The 25,770-nt window shown below is 35.6% G+C and overlaps 1 protein-coding gene across 1 annotated transcript; it reads left to right on the forward strand.

Annotated features, from left to right (window-relative positions):
• Positions 1 to 11,613: 11,613 nt before the first annotated feature.
• Positions 11,614 to 24,058, forward strand: LOC129001528 (P2R1A-PPP2R2A-interacting phosphatase regulator 1-like). The gene is made up of 5 exons (XM_054428852.1): positions 11,614 to 12,275; positions 15,448 to 15,697; positions 18,475 to 18,665; positions 19,554 to 19,679; positions 20,895 to 24,058. Exons 1-5 carry the CDS (start codon positions 12,148 to 12,150, stop codon positions 21,181 to 21,183), a joined length of 984 nt encoding a protein of 327 aa, XP_054284827.1. The 5' UTR covers positions 11,614 to 12,147; the 3' UTR covers positions 21,184 to 24,058.
• The last annotated feature ends 1,712 nt before the right edge of the window (positions 24,059 to 25,770 follow it).

Raw genomic sequence — 25,770 nt, forward strand, 5'->3', positions numbered from 1 at the left:
AACTAGTATTTTTGTTAGTTAAATGATTGTGTTTATAGTTTAAATACTGTTCATAACAATCGACATGATGGACGATATAAATTTGATAGATATAATATTGCGGTTTAATTAAAAACTAGTGAACCTGTGCGGCTCAATGCCCCGCAAAATAACATATGAATTTAGAAAACAAATTCATTGTATTATATATTGACTCGACGTCAAAAACTAAACAGTAATAAAGAAGCCTCGGAAGGGAAGCAGTCCAGCCATTTTCTAGCTGTATGTGTATTATATTTAGTAAATTAATAAGTGTTCAAGTTCAAGTATGTTATAGGCAGCGAGCAAGGTTATAGGGTAGTTATAGGGTGCACGATTTTTATTTCAGCTGCAGTTTTTTAATACGGACAAAATGAGAGTTTAAAAATTATTAGAAATAAAAAAAAATATTATTGTAGGCCTAAAACTAAAAAAAATATATAATTATTTTTTTAATTAAACTGTCATAACCTAACCTAACTAACCAAACTTGCTGATAATGACAAAATTGAATGAAGGTTTACTAATAGAAAAAATAGTTCTGTTCATAAAATAAAACTATAAATGCCTCAAATTAAATTTTATATTTTTTAATTATAAAATTAAACTGTCATAACCTAACCAAACTAACCAAACTTGCTGATAATGAAAAAATTGAATGAAGGTTTACTACTCGAAAAAATAGTTCTGTTCATAAAATAAAACTATAAATAGCTCAAATTCAATTTTATAAGGTTTTAATTATAAAATTTAACTGTTATAACCTAACAAAACTAACCAAACTTGCTGATAATGCAAAAATCTTAAACAAAAAGTTTGTGCCTCCGATGGGTTTCGAACCTGGTACCATAAGTTTAGAAGCCGCCGGTACGCTATCCACTAGACTACCGAGGCCGATGGTCTCCCACACTTTCATTGCGCTAATGGTGTTCCCTCAGCCAATAGAATGCTCTCATTTTGTTCTTATTAAAATAACTGCAGCTGAAATAAAAATTGTGCTTATAGCATAGTGTGTAATAACATTATTCACATGAAGTAGATGATTTGTTTGATTTGTCGATCAGCTGTTTAGTTTCAAATAAATTAATAATGTCAAAGATTTGTGATTTAAATACATAAATTATTATAGTAAAGTTTTCTAAATCATGGTAACTTATTCTCCACTAAATTTTACTATTCCCAACATTAGAATAAAGTAGTAAGATCCATTATGGGTAAACTTTAAGGTACACAATCCTTGATTGAAATGTAGTAGGTATACATTAAGAGTCATAATACACAGCAATTATTATGTAGTAGACTTTGACTATTTTCAAGTAACAAACATGTTTCTGTTTATCTCCCTTGTTATCCTTATGGAGAAATACGAAAATTTAAAGGGCCCCAGGGCCTCACTCTCTAATTATTTCCTTAAAAAGAAGGTTTCCTGCACAACTTCACGTTACGCTCTTTCCAATGACACCAAAAACATGTCAATCGGTTCAGAAGTTTCGGAGGAGTAATTGTCACAAAAAACCTGCTAAATAAGTATAGATTTTTGACTGTAACGTCATTTTAAATACAGTGACGGACTGACTGAAACCAACTGACGGACAGTTGACTGTGCAATTGCGGATGCAACTGAGGCTGAATTGAGACTGAACTGTGACTGGACTGTAAAGCTAGGCGCCCACCGGGCAACTCAGCGGGTGACGCGGCGCGGCGCGACGCCGTGAAAAAAAGTTGCCACGTATCCGTGCCATGTTATCTTATGGACTGACGCCCACCTAGCAACCCAGCGGGTGGCGCGACGCGACGCGGGAAAAAATCTTCTTTTCGAATCCGGCAGTGAGAATTCGGTGGAGAATTTCTTCCTCTCGTGTTGCCGCGACTCCGTTGAGTTGCTTGGTGGGCGCGGGGTAGAGGCGTGGAAACGGCGTCTGCCCCTCGTCCGCCGATCATTCGGGTGTTTTCGGAAAGTATCGTGAGCCCTTCGGGCGTGTTCGGGTCCGAATCGAACACTCTATCTAGTAGTCTAGTCTAGCTAGCAAGTGAAGGTTGTTTGTTTACTTGTGACGTTATTTCTTCTTTCACCATGTCATGGAGTTCATAAAAATTTTCAGAGGACATCCGAAAATATTTGAAGAATTTTCTATCGTTGTTTAAGAGGTCTCGAAACAAATGGTGAAATTCGCCGTAATCATCTCTCTTTTGATTGATTTCGTGCACCCAAATGCGCCTCTGTCGTTTCTCCTCCTCCTCTGCTTGGATCAAGCAAAACCAGAATAGATCTTCTTCGTCTGAACTTGAATCAGTCATTATCATCACAAAATTCACTCAAAATACGCAGTCTCTCCACTGAACATGCAGTATCGTAGGCACTTTGTACTGTGACTGAACGTTAGTACATCCCCTCCACAATAATATTTCTCCGCGCTGCCCCGCGGTTCCACTAGAGTTGCTTGGTGGGCGCGGCCCCTGGAGAAGCGGACGGAATTTTTTCTCCGCGCCGCGCCGCGCCGCGTCACCCGCTGGGTTGCCCGGTGGGCGCCTAGCTTAACGGAACTTTGACTGGACAGATATGTGTGAATCGACCTTAATACGGCTCTAGAAAGAGAGTGATGCGGTTCTTTAATTGACTAATCATTTACAATTTCTATATTTTGATTAGAGAAAAAATTTAATTGCACCTCTTTTTGGTAAAACGTTAGTTCAATTTGAACTGCGTTACAGCCTTGACTATTGTTTGAAGTATGTTTAACTGTTGCCAACTTTACAATTTCAATTGTTGTAGTTCATCTGAGCCTAGAACCTACAGACATGAAGTCAGTAACTACTGGTAGTCAAACAACCAAAAGATTGCCGGATCTATCCTGAGAAAATCAGCAGTTTTTGATGGCTCAAAACTGGAATCAGCTGTGTCTGATCACTGAGCTTTAAATTAATGATCCTATATAATAGTGAAACAGCTGATCTTAGTTAGTAACATAGCTACAAAGCTATTATACAGTTCATCTCACACTAGTCTACGCTCATCCTTCGCTCATTTGGGTTCAAATACTTTGGGATCAAAAAAATAATATCCAAAGGGAGTAATCGGGTTTTTACAGCAACTCTAGGAGTTGCATAACTCAACTATGTTCTAAAAAATACAGTCAGTCCATATAGACTCTCTCTAGTAGTCTATATTAGTAGCCAAATGTCTATAGTAATAGAATTGACTATCAATACTTCTGTATCCAATAGTCAATGGTGATAGCATAGGTTAATCACTTGGTGTTGTTGTATGGTGAAAGCTAAACTTAAATATCTTCATTGAAATCTAGATAAAGCAAATATAAAATGAGCAAATTTTAAGATAAAGCCTGTTTAGGTCAATATTTTAAGGTTCCTAAATATTAAATATTGGAAATGTTATAACATTTAATAGAATAAATAATTTAAATCCCTAAATAAAAACTCTAACCCCTGTCCAAAAACAAGCGTTGTGTCGTTTGGCTTGGTCGGGCCCTAACTGCTGGAGTCACTAAGTTTTCTCCAACTCCAGCGGGTATTTCCAGTCCGCTAATTCTGGACCGTCTGGACTCAAAAATATCCTGGACCGCATCGGGATGCACTGAACCCGAACTTGTTTACTATAGAGGTTTGATAAACACTCTATGTTCCTATGACGAATCCTACAAAAGACCGTTTCTAACTATACGAAAATGTATAATTGAAATATATTCTGTAACATTCTGTATTTTTTTGGAGATACAAATTAAAAATAAAGAAATTTCCTCGAGTATGTTGGAAAGTAAGAACTGTAAATGTAAACATGTATTTCACTCTAAATCATAATTAATTAATCTCTGTTTAAACAATTAAATAGATGAAATTAATGTATATTTATTGTGAATCCCTTTTTTTGTAGACTCGGTGAATTATTAATTTGAAAAATAGATTACGCCATCCTGGTTTTGTGTGGTTTTGTGTTGGAAATGCCATTATAGAAAAATTCCTAATTTTACAGCATAACATGCACACAAAAGCCACTTAAAATGAAATATTCGGGTAAAACATAAGTTTTGTGGTCATTGGTAGAAATTAAATTTGCGCATAGCTACAGAATCAGGATTATTAATTAGATATAGCTCTTCGCACCTAAGCAAGATAGATGTTATGGTTTTCAAGATTTGTACAATTTAAGGACTATGTATTTCTACAGATGAGATGCATTTTTAGCGGGAATGCTTCAGGTGACTTCATAATCCCTAACGTCAAATATAGATATCAAATAATGGAATGAGTTCGTCATCGAGTCTTAACTAGTATACGAGCAGTTGGCCCGTCATACGTACGGGAATTTAGTATAGTCCTTTAAAACTGTATTATACAGTGCGTAGTTATGTCAATATGTCTATTCCTTAAAGCATAGTTTAAGCAGTTCAAAATTTATTGCAAAGAAAAAAGCTGCCAAGATGAATTAAAACATGTAATCATTGTTATTTCCCAACCTTTCCTTAAAAAGTCTGTTAGTAAGCTTTCCATTGAAGACTCGTGAGCTTCGATTCGTATACAGCAATGGTTATATAGGTAATCAATGAGAAATCACAGAGTAAAGAAACTACTCCATAGTTCTATAGAATATTTTTATATCCAACCAGCTGTTAGTTATAACAAGTTATATTGCACTAAAACAAACTTAAGATTTTAAAGACTGATAAACAAATAAATAGAGCATCTAGGATTTTACTATGTATATTTAAATAATCTCTTGTCCTCTTACCGGAAAAATGAACGTATCAATGATTATAACATTACACATAGTATAAATAAGTCGACAATACGTATGTCATTTCATTTTCATCCAAATGCTAAATTTGTATCGAATACACTGAATGTTTACAGCTGTTAAGTGAATTTTACTATACCAAAAGCTAGTACTATACAGTACGCAGCGTACCAGGGCGAAGCCAGGATGGAACCCTTTGCAGACATTGCAAGGAGCCTGAAACCCTTCCGCATGTCCTTGGCTCTTGTCCCTTTGGTGCCTTACTGCGTAATGCAAGACACCATGCTGTAAGAGCAATGATCGCAGAAGAACTACGAAAAAAAGGCTGGCAAGTAGTAGAAGAAATACATTGCACTGAAGATGGTGGATCGAACAGAAGATTGGACATTTTAATTTATGATACAAAATCTAAAAGTGGAATTGTAATTGATCCAACAATAAGGTTCGAAACATCATCAAGCCAACCCCTAGAAGTAGATGAAGAAAAGAGGAAAATTTATAGTAAATGTGAAACTTATTTAAGAAACAAATATAATCTAAATTCAATATCAGTAATTGGCATAATGATTGGTGCAAGAGGGACTATTACAAAATTTTTTGACGAATTTTTAAAAAAATATAATCTTCCATCAAAATTAAAAAATGAAATAGTCATAAAAGTGCTAAAAGAATCATGTAAAATCATTCAAAATCATTTATATGGACAACGTTATTAATCTATGTTACATGTTATTTATATCGTAAATTTAAGTTTTTTTTTTACTGTGTCTAATAGGCAAAGTTTATTAATAAACTCAGTTTTCAAAATAAAAAATAGAATGTTAGCGTCGGCTGCTAGACTTTTTAAAATTTAAAACTTAATTTCTAAAAAACTGAAACCCTAAACTAAAATTATGGCTTCGATATTCCCTAGTTCTCAAAATTATCTTTCTTTCGACACAAAAATCATGAAATCCGTCAAGTGGTTGATTCAGATTCTTAAAATAAAAAAAACCCTTTCACGTTTCAATATATATTAAATATATAGATGATTATTTTTAGGGTTGCTTTGTACAGTTTAATATAATTAGAACGATATTCAATGAACAGACCGCGAGCACAGTTATACTGTAGTTTTTTTACGTAGTTACTATATAGCTCAACTCGGGAAGTGTCTAAGCGCCGCTTAATGTTTCTAAAATCAATCTTCTTCGTTTGTGTTGACAGACTCAATTATGCGGTGAAGAAAGCGGGTTTTTACGGCGCGTGGAACAGTGGAACGGATCAACCGTCACGGGGAACGACGGTTTAGGAACCACGGTTAACTTATTTGACTGTTGTATACAATAAAGTTACCTCATGGTTTGGATAAAATAATGCAACATAACATTCAACAGAAGATTGTTAGTTAGCACTAGACCTCTTAGCATACTTGTTGAATTTGAAAAATAGGTAAATTTATTATAACTACAATGTATACACGTGGCAAGGAACTTAGAAATAAAAATACACAGTTCATAATATTTTGACATCTGCACAGACAGACAGACTGACTCCACCTCAATTTTATAAAAGTATAGATTTAGATAATCTTATACTCAAATATTCGTTAGTTCAACAGTATTGATGCTGTTTTTTTACAAGTATTGAAGTAGAATAAATAAACACAATTTCCCTCAAAATTTTTGGATTGGTATTTTGTTTTCGTCAAAAAATTATAGTAATCCACTTTATACTTAATGTTAATACGGCTGTTTATGCACTTTTGCCACACCAAACTTCCAAGTTAAAAAAGTGCATTTTAACTAAGAAACTTCTTTATGTTAACAAACCTGTAACAATTCAACAACAATTGAATAAATCTATCTTCTCTATCCTATCTACTCAGTAGGCCTCCAGCTGATAAAACAATATTATATTAACAGTAGTCTAATTGTGATTAAGAAATGAGGTTATAGCATAATAATTTACCTCATTTTTTACCTAAACAAATTTTTATTAACTCGATTGCCCACTTAAACTACCTAGTGCATTACCAAGCTCCCAGATATGTGTTTAGAAACATGGTGTAGAAAGGCCCAATTACAAAGAACATTCTGCACGACGATATACAGTAACCACTGCTTTGTCGCTACAATTAACATGTTCTGCAGATTATACCCATGAAGCCATGCAGCATGCTCTACAGGCTTTCTAGGTAATTATCGTTTACAGTTCGGTGGCTAAAGTGTCTGCCTAGCAAAACATGCTGTTGTGTCTGGGACTATTTGGTTATCTAGATTACAATAGTTTTACCCATTTTGCGCATCTTATAGTGAACGCAGAGTTGTTAGTGTTTTAAGCTACTATAGAGGTATAGTTGTATTACCATTGATTATAGAAGGTAACACATATTATCTTTAGTTGATGGTACCAGCAAGCTATTAGTTTTACAGTGCATAGTCTTATAGAGTTACCTTATTGCAATAATTTGAATCAGCTATTCAGATGTACCGGAATGCAAGCGTAAAATTAATAGCAAAAGTTAAAATATTGTTTCTTTAATAAATAGAAAGTATTCTCTAAAAACAGCCTTAGATTTTAATCTACAAATAAATAATTCTTTCTTTAATAACATATGCATCTCCTATCAAAAAACAAATTATTCAAAAATTCAAGTGATCCAAAACAAAATTCTAAGAATAGCGTTGAATGCTCTCTGGTTCATTAGAAACAAACATTTACATGAAGAGCTTGGAGTAGAGTCTATTTCAACCTTCATTGAATGATCCACATTAAATTTCGTCATCTCTACACGATGTTCCTGGAGCACTTGCGTTTAATTTTGGTGAAGCAACTGAAAACAGGAGGCTACGTCGAAAGCTTCCCCAAGACCTGCTGAATGAAGCTTAAATGAAATTGAACATGTTAAATCTTATCTAAATTTATGAAGTTACAGGGTGCCTCAGGTCTAAGCGAACCCACAATGTTACTATAATTATTTTGTTCACATTTTTGTTCAAACTTCTGTGAATAATGCCCTGCTACATTGAACCAGAAAAAAATAAATGCTGTAAAAAAGCGATCCAAACAATATCCAGTGATAGGCAGAAAATCAACCTGTGTGCTGAACGTGTTTTTGATGACACGGAATAAATAAAATAACATTTTGTAAACGTTACTATTTGCATTTTATGTTAGTGCCAATCCGTACAAAATTGATGAGTTGAACATGGTTGAACCTTTTGGGTCATTTTTTTGACTGAAGAGGGGAATATGTTTATATAGGCCTATATTTTCTATCCTTTTTTTCGGTCTAAAATACAACAATATAAACAAATTTAAGATAAGAGGTTTTATATAGTTTGAAATGTACATTTGAGGCCCGAAATCATCTTTCTACCCATGGAATTAGAATCAATTTATTCTGTTGGCAATCTTTAAGTATAAACAATTCCAACTTAGCCCCAACAAAGGCGTAACCACTAGGTCGCGACCTTTCTACACGCGAATGTAATGACCTGAGGTCATATTTTGCCGCCAGTTCGTATAAAAGTGGCGGTAAATGGCTCATTAAACTAACCTTACTGCCGCACCAAGGGAGCTGTTTGGGAAATTGTTTGTTTGTTGTTTGCCTTTGACGGTGATTTCTAATATTACCAATAGCTTTTTACTGACTAAGTTGAGGGTTGACCAATACGATGACAAGCAAATTATCTAATGAGATATTTTACTACATGCTCTATGATGTACTTATCATTATGATTTTTACCTTAGATTCCAACAGTTTGTGATAAAAATTACGCATCTTATTGAGTTTTCTTTGTATACAGTACTTAATTTTTTTTATGTATGTAGACTACATAAAATTTAGGTCGTATCTATTCGTCCGGTCTAAAACGTGTGTAGTGAGCTCCCTTTGGCAAAAAAAATACTCGAAACATTTTATGATTCTATTATAAACCCTGTCTTAGGTGTTATTGTACAAAATAAGCTCTTCAACATAATTCAATTTGAACGTAAACTGAAATTATTTGGTGTGAATGTAAATGCGTTTGTAAAAGGTCGTAGGTCCTACTATGCATTTTGACTAATTGCATTCGTTATCAATCCAAGATTGGGGAACTTAAAGGAATTTTTCTAATTTTACAAATATTTCATTTCGAACAACAAAGGAGGGTTTAAAAATGTTAACCTTCATTCAAAAATCTTTACTTATTGCAGTATTTGTTAGCTTAAAAGTTATTTTTGTTTATTTATCATAATATTTTAGCTTTCTAATATGCTATCGTTGGCAACTGTGACACTGTATCGTCGTGTGGTCGCGTGAGGTGGTGCGCTCATTCACCACAACTTGTAACATTGCTACCAACTTTCCCGCATCTAATTAACCTCTCATAAACTAAACATTCCAACAGCCCTTAATTTATTGCTTTCGCGCTGTCAACTTATTGAGTAATCCAACCGCAGATATAGGAAGGAAGGAAGGGGTATTCCTTTTGAGTTATAAACATCCCTTATATATGTTTTTATCTAGTAGTAAAAATTCGATGTAAAACCCATCTTAGAAATCATTCAGAGATAAATCTTTGTTGTTGAGTGGTTTGTTTATACTGTCGGACAGTATTTATTGAATTAATTTGACTATTACTTCCTAAGCAGTCAGCTATAATACAAACGTTCTTTAGGGTGGTGAAAATTCATAAATTTGAAATTCGAAACATTAATATGCAAACGAAGTATCAGGAGAATCTTTTTGACTGCCTTAAACTTTAACCTCAAACATTTAAAGCGAATTAACTTTAACTTTAGGATAAGTTTCAACAAAAAAGTAAAGAATGCAATGAATACAAAGCGTTGAACTGTATTCATACATGATGCATGGTGGATTATACATGGTGCAGAGCATAATCAATGGAATGAGGTTAACAGTTATTCAAGTGATAAATAGCGCGTGATAAAGAGTAAAAACATCGAAATTCACCCTTCAACCTAGGCACCAGTTAAACCTAATGTTATTTAAATAGGTTTGTGAAAATCAAATCAAGCAAATGGAAATTCACTTAGTCTGCAGGTTTGCTGAGGTGGGGGTATTTTTATTCGTACTTTAATTTATTTTCTATTAATAGTAAATAAACTGGCATACTCTCTAAATCAATACGGTGATTGCTTCAAACAACTATATTGTGGAAATATTGAAAAACCCACAATTTTTATCGGTCTTTGGAAAATTTATCTATTTTGATGGTCTGTATTTTGACCATTATTTACGCTACATACTTGCTGTTGGGTTTAAACTGCCATAAATGTATTCTTCTTTAATGTAATAAAATAAACTTTTCGGTAAAATCAACGGTTCGCGAGATTGAGTGAAAAACAATAGGAATTGCCATATTTTTGATATTTCGATAACAAGTGGCGCGCCCCGCGGCGAGCGGCAGTATCTCGAGGTGGATAACTTGGATTTTATGTTATGGGCCCAATACTAACAACATATCCAAAAATCAGAACTACCCGACCTTTTGCATACCAAAATGTCTTATTTTACTGGACTATCAAGTAGTTAAATTGTTTTTCTGGTAGTTGGAGAGGATACTAGTATTTGAATATAGATTATATTGAAAATTAATCCTTTTGATTTAGATTAGGCCTTTGTGTTTAAGTATAAATACTTAAACCCAACGAATACCCAACGAAGGCCCAACGATTCCAACGAATATTAGTTTCCGTTGGGCCAACGTTGGCAAATCGTTAAAATTTCTGCCAACCATTTCCCAACCGTGCCGACCATTTCCCAACGTTGGGCCAACGATGTGTGCTACTTGGGTCAGGGGTGGACACGGGGGGCGTAGGGCTCCTTCACGACTCACGATAGAAACATTGGGGGGAAATGCATATTAAATTATCGTTTATGTCATCGTCAAACGTCCATTAATTTCAAAAGTACTCCGGAAACATCAAAACGTGGTATTTAACACCTATATTTTTAAAACATTTTCGGGGAGGACCCTAAAATATTCTACCCTCCGGGTCGCCCCCTCACAAATTTCCTATATTCGCCCCTCTCGGTCCTCCTTACCGTACTCATACTGCAAATATCGCAGTAACATATCTACATTTTCCTCAGACAGGAGGACATCTCCTCTTTTTGAGATGCTTCCAGCCGAAGCTGAACGCATTATCAAAACTTGTTGTCTCATCCAGCGGGTGTTACCTATCTTAAAAGAAGGAACCAACATATTTGCAGATTAAGACAAGTGTAAACACTTGGAGGAATTGCTGGACGAGCCTTTGGACAAAAAAATATTTTATACACTATCCAAAAGGTAATTTGTAGATAGGAAGGAATTAGTAATAAAGTTTTGGCCCTAAAATGTTTAACAAACTTCCCTTTTGTTAAAAATCCTTTCAAGAAAATGTTTTTAAATGTTTGGTAAAGCATCCTTTTGGGTCATTTTAAACACCTTGTATTGATTTAAATGTTTTATTTGAGCCTTTCTTCGAGTTTTTGTACACTACCGACCGGTACTCGTTATGTTTTATGTGAGTAATTTTGTGAACCAGTTTGTACAGAGACCGCACAAGCCTTTGCTCAAGCACAATGGTGTTGATCAATTATTGCTTTAATATTAATTTATCCCTATTTCATCGACAATACGACTATTTGAACAAAACAAAACTAAGTTTATATTATATTAAAACCAATGTTCGTCCTCAGTTATTATATATCCTAATAAATAATAAGACTACTGCCTAGTTTAAGTTTTCGCCCTAACCTTTGAGTTTTGAGTGTTTACTCAATGATTTTGGTTGGCTGAGGCTCGTCGACTCAGAAACTTAAGAAAAGAATAAGAAGTCTTGACTGTTCAATGTTGTGTTGTAGTTGAGTTAGGTTATGTTGAGCCTTTGTGTTGTTGTGAATTTAATTTAAACCACCCAATTTTCGCAAGCATTAGAAAAATCTTATGATAAATCTCTTATTTTCTTAATGCAATCCGTTTCGTATACATGTCAAGTTAATGCTTTTTCGAATTACCATCCAACCGTAAAATCAATTTTAGTGTGTTGCCTGATCAGCTGAGAGCTGAGAGCCGAGAGCGACTTCAACGACTTGAGTTCGGAGTAGGAGTTTCTTGAATCTGGGGTATAATAAATAATAGGGATGGGTGACTTGGGCGTTAAAATTGTTAAAAGTTCTCATCAGTCGCTGTGTTGTGCTGTTGTTAATATTTTATTTTGAGTTTTACTGATAATTTCAACTACGGCGTATCGTTAGATTGTTGTTGTGTTGAACTGCATTTGTGCACCAGAACTATAGTCGTGTGTAACAGTTTAGACACATTATTTTCGGAATACTAAACCGATGTTTATCAACGAATCTAAAAATATTTTAATGTATCTTATAAGAGTTATTCAAGATGTCAAATCCACCTGTCAAAATGGAAGTTGACATTCCAGCTTCATTAAAAAGATCCAGTAGTGCACCAATGATCAATCAGTTAAATCCTACAATGACTACATCAGCAACAACTGCTACTACCTCAAGGTAAGTTAGATATAGTTTAGGCCTAGTTAATTTTTAATTTTATAAGTAGTCCTTAATATTACATTCTTCAGTAAAATCAGCAGCCATATCCCAGGAAATGTTACAAGCGATGTTACAGTCGGATCAAGCGAGGAGTCTGACTAAGTTACCAGAGATTGGGTTAGTGAGGTTATTAGTCCGTGGTTTGAATGTGATGTACCTTGGGCCCAATAGGTAATTGCTCCCCCCCTGCAACACCGACATAGATTTAAATAATACTTAAATGAAAATAGGCATTTTACGAGTTGCTTACGCATCCGCAATCATAACAAAGGCAAGGCTCGTTATAAGTAGGCCTATTGTGTTTAAGTTACTTTTGATTGTTAATAAAGTTAGGCCCTACCCACATAACTTAGTAGGCCTAAAGAAAAAACGTGAACCATCAATTAAATGGTATAGGTACCGGTAACTTACAATAAGCAGTGACGTAGCCAGGATTTAAAAATAGGGAGGGTCGACCGACCGGGGCCCCAGGTAAAAAGGGGGATCCGGGAAAAATTTTAAAAATATAGGCCCTAAAACAGTCTCTTTTAGCTCTCTTGGCATTGAAAATAATCAACCCCAACGTCAATGATATAGGCTATGATTAACTTATATAATTTTACATTCAATTTAACAAAAAAATATTATATTTAAGACCGGAAGGGGGGGTCCAAACCCCCAGGACCCCCCCCCCCTGGCTACGTCACTGCAATGAGTTTAACTTTTACTTAGGCCTACCGGTACATAAACACTTCCAAGGCTGTGTTCTTAAAATTAAGTAAAATGGTTTTAAGTTAATGTAAAAAAAGATTGAATTGAAGGTGTAGTTGCAAACATTAAAAACTAGAAACAGGCAACACCTTAGACCTATTAAAATGACTGGTTTTCCTAATTTTTTTTCGGCAAACTTGTTTAACTTAACTTATAAGTTAACATCATCAAAGTTCATTTTAGGGTTACATCACTTTCTGTACACATACCGGTAATCAATAACTTAGGCCTAAATTATTTAATGAGCGTGAAAACTACTTACTTCTGCTTAGAAACTTTTTTAACACTTTTTTACCGTCCAAAATTTTTTTGCCGCCCTCTTTCTAAACTCATGCCACTTGGTTTTTTTTTCATTTCACAGAAAAAGGGTGTGTCATTACAAAATAACATTCGTCGAACATAAATAAAATCTAACTGTCAAAAACAGTTTCCACACTCCGGACTACTCCCCTTTACTACCTCCTTCACCACTTCCTATGTCGCGGACCTGTTTCCCTCCCTTCCCATAGAATTTTATAATTGCAGATACCCTAATCTTATCGTCATAAACAGTTCATACAAACATTTATTTAGGCCTATATATAAAATAAATAAATAAATAAATAAATAAAATCATATGCAAAAACACGGCAGCAACTTATCTTAATTTGCTAACCAATTGATAATAAGTTTCTCGCCCGATTTGACAATAGCAACTGACATTATGAGTAAGTTAGGTACCGGTAATGAAATAATGACATAAAAAATTAATAGCCTTCAAATAAAGATAAAAGGACTATATTCAATGATAATATGCAAACAGTGGCAGTTCAGATGGCTCATGAGTGGGAACAGAAGTGAGGAGGATTCTACTGTCGCGCTATTCCAGATATTTTCCAAACATTGTCTGTTACTTGCCCCCCCAACAAAACAAAAACTCTTGCGCCCCTGGGCCTGGACCCACCGGGACCATTTGTAACCGCGGTACTGTTCTAAAGCACGGGTCATACTAGGCTGGCATCAGCGGCGAATTGAAAGAAGCCGTGACTGTCAGCTTAAATGTGACCACAAAATTCGCAGCCAGCTGACACTGAGCTGACTCAGCCTGGATTGGTGAGCCGGTGATGCTGGTGCCAGCTGCTGATCACCAGCGGCTGGTGAACAGCCTAGTGTGACCCGTGCTTAAGTTAGCCTACTGTATTTCCCTACCTAGAAATATTTTTAAGGATTTTTCTAATATAGGCCTAATGTCCAATACAAATGTCCTACCTACTTACTTCAGTTAGATTGTTGCCTGTATTAACTAAAGGCTTAATGCACCTAGATGAGAGAACTCCCAACCACTGTCCTGAGTAAACTTTTTTAACCCTCCCAGTGTTACTTGACGAAAATTCGGCAAGCACCACACTTTGTATAGTGTTACTTGCCGATTTTTCGACAAGCAGACATCGTTTACGGCGAAGGCTCTATAACTGACTGAATCGGATTGAACTGGATCGAGTTAGGTATCGTTCTTTCCGTTACATTCTAAGCTGTCTCCAGATGTCTGTCTCTAAGCGCTATTCATTTTAGTTCTGAAAATATTGTAGCAGACAGCTGACGTGCGTGTATTTGTAAACAGCTAGGTTCCCCCGGACCGATGACTGATGTGTTTTATTACGTTTATCATTGTTTTAGTGTTAAAAATCAAAAGTAGTGATATACGTGGTGCATTATAAGAAGATTTAAGTGGTTTTGAAGTGCTGGTTGATGATCCTGAAGAAGTAGGTAGTGATATTGATGTAAATTATCAGCCAGATTCCTAGCTATGGTTAGGCTATGCATTCTTAGCTAAACGCTATGTACTGAAATCAGTTTTTTGCCCATAACTTATTTATTTGCAAATATACTTCCTTATATTATTATATATTTGTAATCCTCATAAAATTTAGAACAAAGTGGCTATTTTCAAATATTTATAGGCCTATAATTTATACAATTTCATTAGGCGCGAAATTTTCGAAATTATATTTTTTTTACCTAAAAATTTTTTTTTTTTTTTTAATGTTCCTTATGTTTTATATATAATATTGAAGCCCATGATTTTCCAAACAAAATGGTATATAGAACATTAGAATTAACATTGTTTTAAGCTTCTCAGATCCGTTTTAATAAAACCTTGCAAATGCGCCAAAAATAGGTGGACATTAAGGCCTAAACTATGGACACTTGGAGGGTTAACCCCTCGATCTTCAGTGATTTTTTATTGATTTGGCCTATTTTAATCACATTCCCCTTGTATTAACAAAAAATCCAAATAGTAGTACGGTAACTTTCCTAGGCTGAAGGTAATAAACTTAGTCTTAAGATGAGGAATTGTCAAGGAACTTTTATTAAAAATTTGTCGAAACGATTGTTATAGGGAATCAACAACCTTCAACGTGTTTTCATCAATGGCCCCCCGAACGCGGCGATTCAGTGCCAGTTTTACTTCCGGGTCCACTGCACCACTGCTGTCCCCCCGCTTGACTCCACGGATCAGCCAGCTTCGTCAGGAGGAGTGCCTAGACGTGGCTGTAGGCCGAGAGACGGCACATGAGCGGGAACTGAACAACACAATGGTCATGTCACAGTCTTGGGAGGACCTTACCATTGTCGGCAATTCACCCAAGGTAGAAAATACATTTTGCTATGGAGATTACAAGTAGGCCTAGGCTTTCCATTTCAGAGCCAAGTGCTACTCTTTTAAGTTTTTTTTTTACTGTCTGTGGCATTTTGATTCGAAGTGAGCTCACTGTATTATCCGAACATATGAAAATTCCATTTGATATTTTACTCTTGCCTTTTCTGTTAACTGTTATTAACGGAATTTTTAATTCTTACAGCAAGTTTGGTTAGTTATGTTAGGTCAGCTTAGAACAGTTGAATTTCTTAATCCATGTATTATTTTAGCCTTAACAAGATCAGTTGTCAATTTTTAAGGCTGCACTTAAAGTAAAATCAATAAAATAATGGATTGAACAATCAAATGAAATAATTGATTGGCTATATCAATAGTTTTAATCAAAAATTTCAATCAAATAAATGTGGGTCGTTTAAACTAAAGTGCACCCATATAATAGCTTAGTTTCAAGATAGACAAAAAGAATTAAATATAGACTGTCAGCCGTACTGCGGTTACCATGGTTACCATAGGTTCTGGTGCACACTGCTGGGAGTGCTATGTAGTTACGTAGCGTGTACGTCGTAACTACATGGCGCTCCCAGTGGTGTACGCCAGAACCTATGGTAACTGCAGCACGGCTCACGGTCTATATTTAATTCTTTTTGTTTATGGTTTCTCAAAGGAAACTAGTCCTATAACTTTTTCATGTCACAAAGTTACATGAAAATTGTTCTAGTTTCGTCTGCTTGTCCAAAAAGGATATCAATGAATTTGAAATATGTTAAAATTACCTGTTTATTTCCTAAATTAATTGTTATTAAATGCATTTGGTGTGTTTGGTATGCTTATTCAGTTTAGCAGCTATGCGATACATTCAACTTGTCACATGTGAGAATAAAGTTGTAGTTTTGCAAAGTATGATCTGAGAGCAATAAACGATTTTTTTTTGATAATTTTTTTTTATATTTTTATTTTTATAGAGGGCCAGGCTTACAAGTAACCATGGGATTGCAGCACAGCTGGAACAGCTTATTGTGCACCCTCATTCACAGGTCATCATTCTCCGTCGATGAGCGATTTGATTTCTGTGGTGATAATCTATTGAAGTCCATTGCCAGTTGTCGGACATGAATAGAGTAAAGGGTTTGGACATAAAAAACGTGATTAAGGGATCGAGGAAGTCGGAGGTGGATATTGTAGACATATGCAGAAAAATGTTTGAGATGTTTTGCCTTGATTAGGTCCGCTGCGGTTTTTCATTTTCATCATGTTTGAAGCAGTGACCAAAGTTTTGCCTGCAGACATCGGTGTGACTAGACAAGAGAAGGACAAGAGATCGCCGAACTAACAAGAGACGTGGACCTAGGGATAAGACTAGGGATAACGCTATACCCTGATATCTCCAGATAAATTCAGGATGTTTCCTCAACTCTTCATTGTCTTTGTCAAATTTGATGAATTGCCCCTACCGGCTTCACAGTGCAAATTGCCTGGCAAACTCGCTAAGCACCAAATTTACTTTTTCTATGTCCTAACATTTTCTCCTTAGGCCACAAATCTACCAAACGGCAACAGATATGTGTTAGGGTAGATACCCTTCCCACAGAAACCTTATCATGGAAAGGAACGCTCCTCAAACACTTGGCAAGAGCTTTGATTTTCTTTTATCTTTATTGGCTACTACTTATGAAGGAACTAATCAATGTGTTAGGGTAGATCCCCTTCCCACTCCCACAGAAACCTTATCATGGAGAGGAACGCTCCATACACTTGGCAGGAGCTTTGATTTTCTTTTATCTTTATTGGCTACTACTTATGAAGGAACTAATCGTCAGATATAGGTGAGAACCGGCTAGATTTGTAGATGGATGAAGTAAAGGACACAACGTTGGTGTCAGATGTTAACTAGCTCGGACCTCAATGGAGATCTAAATTTAGTGACCGCCCTAGTAGTTTTGAATAGTAAAGATTGTATGAAAATAGCTCAATGTTTCCTCAACACTTTTTAGGTTTTGTAGCCTAAGTAACCCATGTCTAGGCCAAATTATTAATTTTAGCAAATTTCCCATATAGGGAATAAGCTATTACCGTAGGTCTCATGGTAAGACCTAGACCCGGGACCGATTTACTTTTTCGTTTTGAGGTCCCCAGAGGCCAAAAACACCATCCGTTCAAATTCATATATATATATATATATTTATATATGTGTCCGTTAGCGCGATAACTCGAGCAAAATTGATCCGATTTTGATGAAATTTGGTACAAACGTGTAAACCTACATTTATTCGAACGAGTTCGCGAACCAGCATAATCGGACCATGGGATCAGGGGTTTATGGGAGGTTTTATGGGGTAAAAATGGGTTTTTCTCATTTTTGACCCTAAAAACTTTAAATTTCTAAATTTCTCTCTAGACCATTTTGAAGAGCTTAAAAAAAAACAAAAAATTTAGTATATTGAAGTGTTTTTGAATGTTCATTGACTACGGAGAAAATTAAAAAAATTGTAAATTTAAAATTCCCATGTTATTCTTATGGAGAATAAATAAACTGTTCTAGTTTGCTTGTTTATGGATATATTTTAATCAAATTTGGCAATTTGGTTTATTTCATACTAAGCTATCAATATTTCAATTGAAAAAACACACCTCAACATCTTCCCCGTAGCAGCAAACCTAACTACTCACTAAAATTAATGTTATTTAAAAATGGAAATAAATCTGAAAATTTATAGGGAATATTTTAGTAAAAATCAAGCCGGGTAAATGGAGCTTGTTGTGTTACAGGGAGATGCCGGAGACCGTAGTCCCAAGCCAAGAGTAGGCTTGTGTGACCCTCTACATGTCCACCTCCCCTCTCTCTCCCCCGTCTGTTCCTCTCCCTCCCCCACCCGGATGCTGGGCACCAAGCAGGTGTTCTCACCCAACGTTTGGAAAACCAACCTCTCACCAAGTCCTACCAGGAAGTTCACCACCAGGTACGCCAATGTTTGTGAGATTTGCTGAGAACAGAGTTTCAAAGTGTTACTGCTACGTTAGTGAAATATCTCATTGTCTAATTTAAAAGACTTTTGGTGTCAAAATATATAGGATTGTGGAGATGGTGAAATTTTAATTCGCTCAGATCAGATGGGGCTACTTTTTTAGGATATAAATAGGAAAACCAACAGTGTTTGAAAGTTTCATATTCAGATAGTTTAACAGCTTTTGAACTTATTTAATGCTTGTGTTGTTTTTGCATAGCCAAAGGTGGCAATAGGAAAATGTTTTAATTCTCTCCTATCTAACAGAAAATCTAAAGTGTAGCACACACTATGTATCAGTATCAGTGTCTTTGGACGTACGGTAGTTCTACAGAATATAAATGGGTTGCAGGTCTTCAGTACGGTACTGTAAAATGCAAGCAAATTGTAAAAACTATGTATTATAGTTATATAGGACTGATATAAAGTGCTGTAGGTGCGAGTACGCTCCTGTAAAAATTTTGCCTCATTAAAAATAATGTAAAAGGAAAATTTTGTTTGTTCCAATACTGTTACTTTGCACCATCATTATATGCACTTTTACGCTGTACTGTGAAGGCCTATTACAACTAGTTGCGTTGTTGCTAGATGTCGTACCTTAGCCTATATATAAAGAGGAAGGTGAAATCCATTAAACATGGCCAAACCCTACTGAACGCTCCCAGAATGTTTTTTTTTTTTTTTTTTAACATCCTCTTAGATCCATTTCAAGTCATTAAGTTTTCATAGTGTAACCGATATAAATTGTCACCTCTTTTCCCATGTAGGCCTACAAAGTAATAGCTGTAATTTCAGCTTGCAGTCCAAACCAATAATTTGTTAATCTGTAATTTACACTTTCAGACGGAGTTTGAGCCCTATTGCATTGCGGACACCAACTCTGGGCCCCATCAAACGCAAATTTGACTTGGATGACAACGAGCCACCTGCAAAGCGGACGAGCATGGGACTGCTCATGCCTCAATCAAGGTTTTTATTTATATGTTTTAGTAAACTACCAACACCTTCTTAGTCTAAGAGACTTAGCGAGAATACTTAGGATGCTATGGATGTTTCCATTAACGGTGGGAGTTAAATTATGGTAATTTTACTGTATACCCTACACTACAAGTAAAGTTGCAAAATTTCTCTAAATTTTCGCAAGGTTTTCATTAAAAGAAATAGTCATACAATCACTTTATTAATCAATTTTCAATCTAAAAGGTAATTTTGATGGTTAAAAAGGCGTCCAAACCCTCAACTTTTTTTATTTTGATTTTTGTTGGAACAGACCGTGCAGTTTCTTGTTACCTTCAAACTACAATATTTGTTTGCCACAACTTTTGAGTGTATAATGTTGATATCGGTGCAATCTTTCTCAATTATTGATCCTGTTAAACTATTAAAGACCTTAGTGTATTGGGGTATCAAATTATGTACAGTAGTTCCTTAGGTTTGGTGAGAAAATGCCGGCTTTAATGAGTTGCGTCAACATTTCAGAAAACTAACATAAGAAGTACCTTCAAATACCACTTCAAAATGATTCTAATAGAAATTTCGGACGTGATCTTCCAGATGATCGTATAGTAAATAGTGTTACAAAATGATTTTAAGCCTTAAGGTTGTTTCTGGTTGGATACACTGGGCTAGGCTAGGATTATTTAATACAGTGAAGTCCCACAAACTCAGCACATGAAGTGGCAGTGCTGATTTCCCACTTACCCGCAAAGATGTGTTGAATCGGTAATTCATTGCGTAGTCACAATGAATTTTGTACCCAACGCAGCAATGTTGTGGGTTTGCATCCTGAGACCTGCCAAGTTATGTTTTATCAGTACAGTTCAACTCTTGGCTCACCCCTGGCTTTGCTGGATACAATCCACACTAAGGCCTGATGCTGTTTATTTAATTATTTGAAGACTTGAAGTTGTTTTGGGTTGGCTATGTTAGGCTGGGTTAGGATTACTTAATACAGTGTAGCCCTGTAAACTTAGCACACAATAAAGTAGCAGTCAGGATTTCTTGACGAACCAATAAAGAATGTTTACCCTTCAAGGGTATTAACTCCAGCTCTGTAAGCAACCCTGGTGAAGAAATAAACAACTTCGATAGTTACACAGGAAATAGACTTTGCCATTTGTACTTCACACTTTGAAACTGGAACATTTGGCTCTAACTTACTACTAAATGCTATCCATTTTGCAGGCTAGACTTGACTGCCAGTCCACTGGCTGGATCGCTTAGCTCTGTTGGCACCCCTGAGTCATTATCAAGTGGAGACTCACCGGTAGGGTTCAGCTATCGTAACGTGGACAGTCCCAACACTACGTCGGAGCACACATCCTCAGATCAACAGTCCTCCGACCATCCGATGGATCAACCCACGGATACTCAAACTCGGATGGATCACTCGTCCAGCAACTCAACAGACCAGTCCGACTCTACAGATCACCCGATGAGAGATTTGACCACGTCAGTCCCCAACCCGTCATAACTGGTGATATCAACGCTTATGTATAATTGTGTCCTAGTCTTAGGTTATGAGTTATGCCGGTATTGTAGTATTATACATCCTTCGTAAATAGCTTTGGTACAAAGTTTAGAATATTGAAACAAAGTTCATCACTAGGTTTGTTACAATTAAGGCTTTTGTCAGCATATTGCTACTCGTGTTAATCTTGTATTCTTTCTCGTTTAAACTTGACTGATAAGAAAATGCTAACGGCAAATTAGTAGAGATGGACGGGATTGGACTTTTAGTTTGGGACGGGCAGAATTTTATTCCCTTCCTGATTTTTGGGACAGGAACATGACGGGATTTTTCTTCTTAGGCAAAATGAGTTTGATATTAAAATCTTGCCTATAAGTTCTCGCAGATTAAATTTATGACAAACAAAATCTATATGGTCCTGTAGTACAGAAACCAATAATGGGTTAAAATAACAAAAACCTTTTTCCAAAAATAAAAATGTTATATTATAGCCTATATTTAATAAAATTTGACTGCAAAACATCAGTCTAGCTAAAAACCAATAGCTAATCACAAACAGGTATTAAGGCCAAGTATCACTCTATTTTAGCAAATTTATCATATAGGGAATATTAGCGTATTTTCCCATAGGCCTATAGGGAATAAGCTATTACCTATAAACTCTGTCTATTCTAACGATGTTCGGACTATGGGAACAGGGTTTTATGGGAGATTTTAGATTTTTCCCTTTTTTAACCTTGAAAAATAAATAGGCCTATCTTGTAATTTTTATCTAGACCTTTTTGTTGAGATATAATTTTGCAAAGCATTGTTGTATGCTTAGACATAATGGTTACAAAAAGATTTTTTTTGAAACTGCACCATCGCTAACGTCTTGAAATGGGGAGCAAGCTGGTCTAGTGGTCAGAGCACCGGACTTCGGTCCAAGAGGGGTCTTGGGTTCAAATCCCGCCAAATCACCAATGGATTTTATCTAAGTGATAATGCCGCAACCCCCTAGGTCTAGCGAGTAGTGTGAAAACAATCCCGGGCTCTTGCCTAGCGTCCTAAGGCAAAAAAAACCATCTTGCATATCATTTATTGCACTAGGTACTATCATTTATGTCTCGCAATCACCGCGCCATCGTTAAACCATGTCTCGCAATCATGGCAAAATTGTGAACATCTACTATTGCGGAGACGTATTTGCTGATGGTTGGAACAGATTCGTGAAAAGATCATAAATATATTTTCCCAAAAATGTTGAGAAATTTTGAGACCCGTCCATCTCTGCAAGTGTTTTGCCTGTTGTTGCAGCAGAACAAATCTTGAACTTATAACTGTTAAGAATAATAATTATTCTAACCATTTTTATTTTTAAGACTTCCTAGGGTTGAAAATAGTCTTTCAAGTTACTTGGAAACAAAATAAACACCTATTTGTGAAAATACCTTCTTGTATTCAACTACAAAATACTTTTCTTCTATCTATATAGTGTTTTTAGACATTCAAATACAGTTTTAAAAATCTTACTAATCTTTTCAATAGGTCGAATTTTCCCCTACTTAGTAAAAAGGAATATATATGTCATCGTCATCAAATGCTTTCATATCAGTGACAATCTGAAGTTTTTATACTTTACTCAGGAATTTTTGTATGGTGAGTTAAAAGATTATGTTCATACTGAAATATCTGTTAGAACATTAATGGTGAGGCTTAGCCATTTAGAAGTAAATCAGTGTTACAGTGTTTGTTGAGTTTGATAATCTTAAGATTTTTTATTATTTTCCAGTAACAAAAAATGCTTTTTTTGTGATTGTTGTACTTTTTATCTGATTTTTCCAATTGTTCAGTAAAGTTTGTAACTTCTTAATTATGATAAGTAATTTCTATTGTTCATAGTTTTACCAGAACAGTTTTTATTGTTAATATTTTAAGGGAGTAACCTGGCTCAATAATTGTTTAAGTTCAGAAAGTAACAGAAGTTTTATAACATATCTTAAAATAACAGTTAAAACTATTATTTTTTTTTTTTAAGTTTTGAAGTTGTGTACCACCTTTAATTTTTAAAAATCATAATGAACGGCATTTTTATTTGATGATTTTGTAGTGAATTAATAAAAATTGAGGCTGTGACTGCCAAACGGGTCTAAGTCGAGATGGGCCCTTTTTCGAGGATAGTCGATATTTCGCTTCCTCATGTCTTCTAGTATAATCTTTGATAACTTGGAATGGTGTATTTAAGTTTGTTTGGTTGGCATGACTCTTAAAGTCAGCTTATGTCACTGGCCCTTTAAGCATAGAAGACCGCCTACGCTGACAGCCAAACATAATCTCTAAACTTTAACAGGGATTATCTGAAAACATCAGTTTTTGAGATAGGCCTGTTTAGCAGCTACGCCTCAATTATAAATTAACATTATTAAACTTTTACTACTTTACGTTACTTTTTTAGGGATATTACCAACTCCAAGGCGGCTTGTTTAACTATTACCCTTATTTAAGGTTTTCCAGAAGTTGTTGTTTTCTTTCTGTTAAGTTTTTTTTTTACTAATCTGTGTTTTAATTTTAAAATAATTTGGATTCTTAGAAACGTGTGTAGACGCCTCATAGCGTAGATAATGTGTAAATACTAGCGAGACTTGGTCGGGACTACCCCGAGCTCTAGTCCCAAGTTACCGTAACTTTACGGACCTTATCTTAGGGAGGAACCAAAGAATCCCTGTGTGTATGATCTGAGTTTCTCCGGTGTGTGTTTGTTTGTGTGTATTTATTGTCATAGACTGAACGCAATATCTATTGTTGCCTTGTAGACGCATACTCATACTCGACTTCGTATTGTATATTGTAGACTACGAGTTATTCAATTTGAAATTAAACAATACTCTTGTCATGTCAATGTTGTTTACTTTGTCATTTTCCTTCATACGTGAGGGGTTCAGCAAAAAATATGTTTAAAGGGGTTTTCTGTGTTCTCTTTAAATTAAATTGAAACATGTTGTATTTTAAACAGATAAGTAATCATACTATTCTAAATTAATGTACATTTCTGTAAGAAGTTACAAAAACTTTTGATTTCTGAAAAGGCAATGGATCTGCTCTTTTATTTCTGTTCAAACAATTTTCATGGTGTGTGACCTAATCGTACAATTAAATGACTGCAAAAACGCAATATGTTGATCATATTTCATGTAATTTATATTTCTTTTTAAATAGAAATACCCATATAGTACACACGGGAACTCCTTACTGGGGCTGAGCCCAAAAGGATCTTTGAGATAAGAATATACCTACAGGGTGGCCGAAAAGTCTCTCTACACTAAAGATAAATTCAATTGGCGTTGATTAAAACTATAGAAATCTATTTTAATCAGAAATATTTTGTGGCTATATCAAGTGAACAAAGTTTTTTTCCTACAGTTACCTAACAATGTACATGTTCTCTTACTGATTTGAGAAAGCAAAGTGGCCAATTCGCTCATCAGTGAGACAATGTTAACATTGTCTCACTCTAATTACTTTGTCTCACTCCAGATTTTCAACGTGAAGGCACGAATTAGTGAGCGCGTAACATGAAGGCAACGTCGTATGCGCACGAAATACGTTGGCAGCACTGGCTTTAAATCAGCTGGTCAGCTGTTGTACTGTTGTATTTGTCACTTCACATTAAATGTTATATTAAAAGTTCACTTCTGTGTAAAAATAGGTTATGTTTCTTCACCAATTTATTTGTTTTATCGTAACTGTAGGAAAAGTATAATGTGCAACTCGAGTTCAAAGTACAATTGCCTCACTCGAGAAGCCATTCCTCACTCGCCTACGGCTCGTGAGTAAGCATTTCTCTCGAGTGAGTCAATTGCTCACTTTTCTCACTAGTTGCACAAATAACTATTTCCTACAGTTACCTAACAATGTACATGTTCTCTCACTGATTTGAGAAAGCAAAGTGGCCAATTCGCTCATCAGTGAGACAATGTTAACATTGTCTCACTCTAATTACTTTGTCTCACTCCAGATTTGCAACGAGAAGGCACGAAATAGTGAGCGCGTAATATGCAGGCAACGTCGTATGCGCGCAAAATACATTGGCAGCACTGGCTGTAAATCAGCTGGTCATCTGTTGTACTGTTGTATTTGTCACTTCACATTAAATGTTATATTAAAAGTTAACTTCTGTGTAAAAATAGGTTATGTTTCTTCACCAATTTTTGTTTTATGGTAACTGTAGGAAAAGTATAATGTGCAACTCGAGTTCAAAGTACAATTGCCTCACTCGAGAAACCATTCCTCACTCGCCTACGGCTCGTGAGTAAGGATTTCTCTCGAGTGAGTCAATTGCTCACTTTTCTCACTAGTTGCACAAATAACTATAGTCTAAAACATCAGCATGTATACCTCCATTGTTTCAGCAAAGCTTGACTCGACTCCAAGTCCGTTGGCTCATTCGTTTCAGCATAATCTGGGGTGACTCTTGCAAAGGCACCGCTTACTATCTACTATCTACTGGGCGTCGCCGCACGTGGTTGGCTAGAGAGAGTGAGGCTTCAATCTCTCCCCCCACTGTTGCCTTACTACTCACGTACAAATAATAACAAATATAACAGTGTAATA

The sequence above is a fragment of the Macrosteles quadrilineatus genome, unplaced genomic scaffold (genome assembly GCF_028750875.1).
Source record: "Macrosteles quadrilineatus isolate MER2022 unplaced genomic scaffold, UCM_ALF_1.0 Scaffold_8__2_contigs__length_117827958, whole genome shotgun sequence".
Classification (NCBI taxonomy): domain Eukaryota; kingdom Metazoa; phylum Arthropoda; class Insecta; order Hemiptera; family Cicadellidae; genus Macrosteles; species Macrosteles quadrilineatus.

What these genes read in the sequence shown, in the direction of transcription:
- LOC129001528 (XM_054428852.1), top strand. Translation starts at nt 12,148, where the DNA reads ATGTCAAATCCACCTGTCAAAATGGAAGTTGACATTCCAGCTTCATTA. An exon ending in ACAACTGCTACTACCTCAAG is followed by an intron (nt 12,276 to 15,447) that starts GTAAGTTAGATA and finishes CGATTGTTATAG; the next exon opens with GGAATCAACAACCTTCAACG. An exon ending in ACCAGGAAGTTCACCACCAG is followed by an intron (nt 18,666 to 19,553) that starts GTACGCCAATGT and finishes TTACACTTTCAG; the next exon opens with ACGGAGTTTGAGCCCTATTG.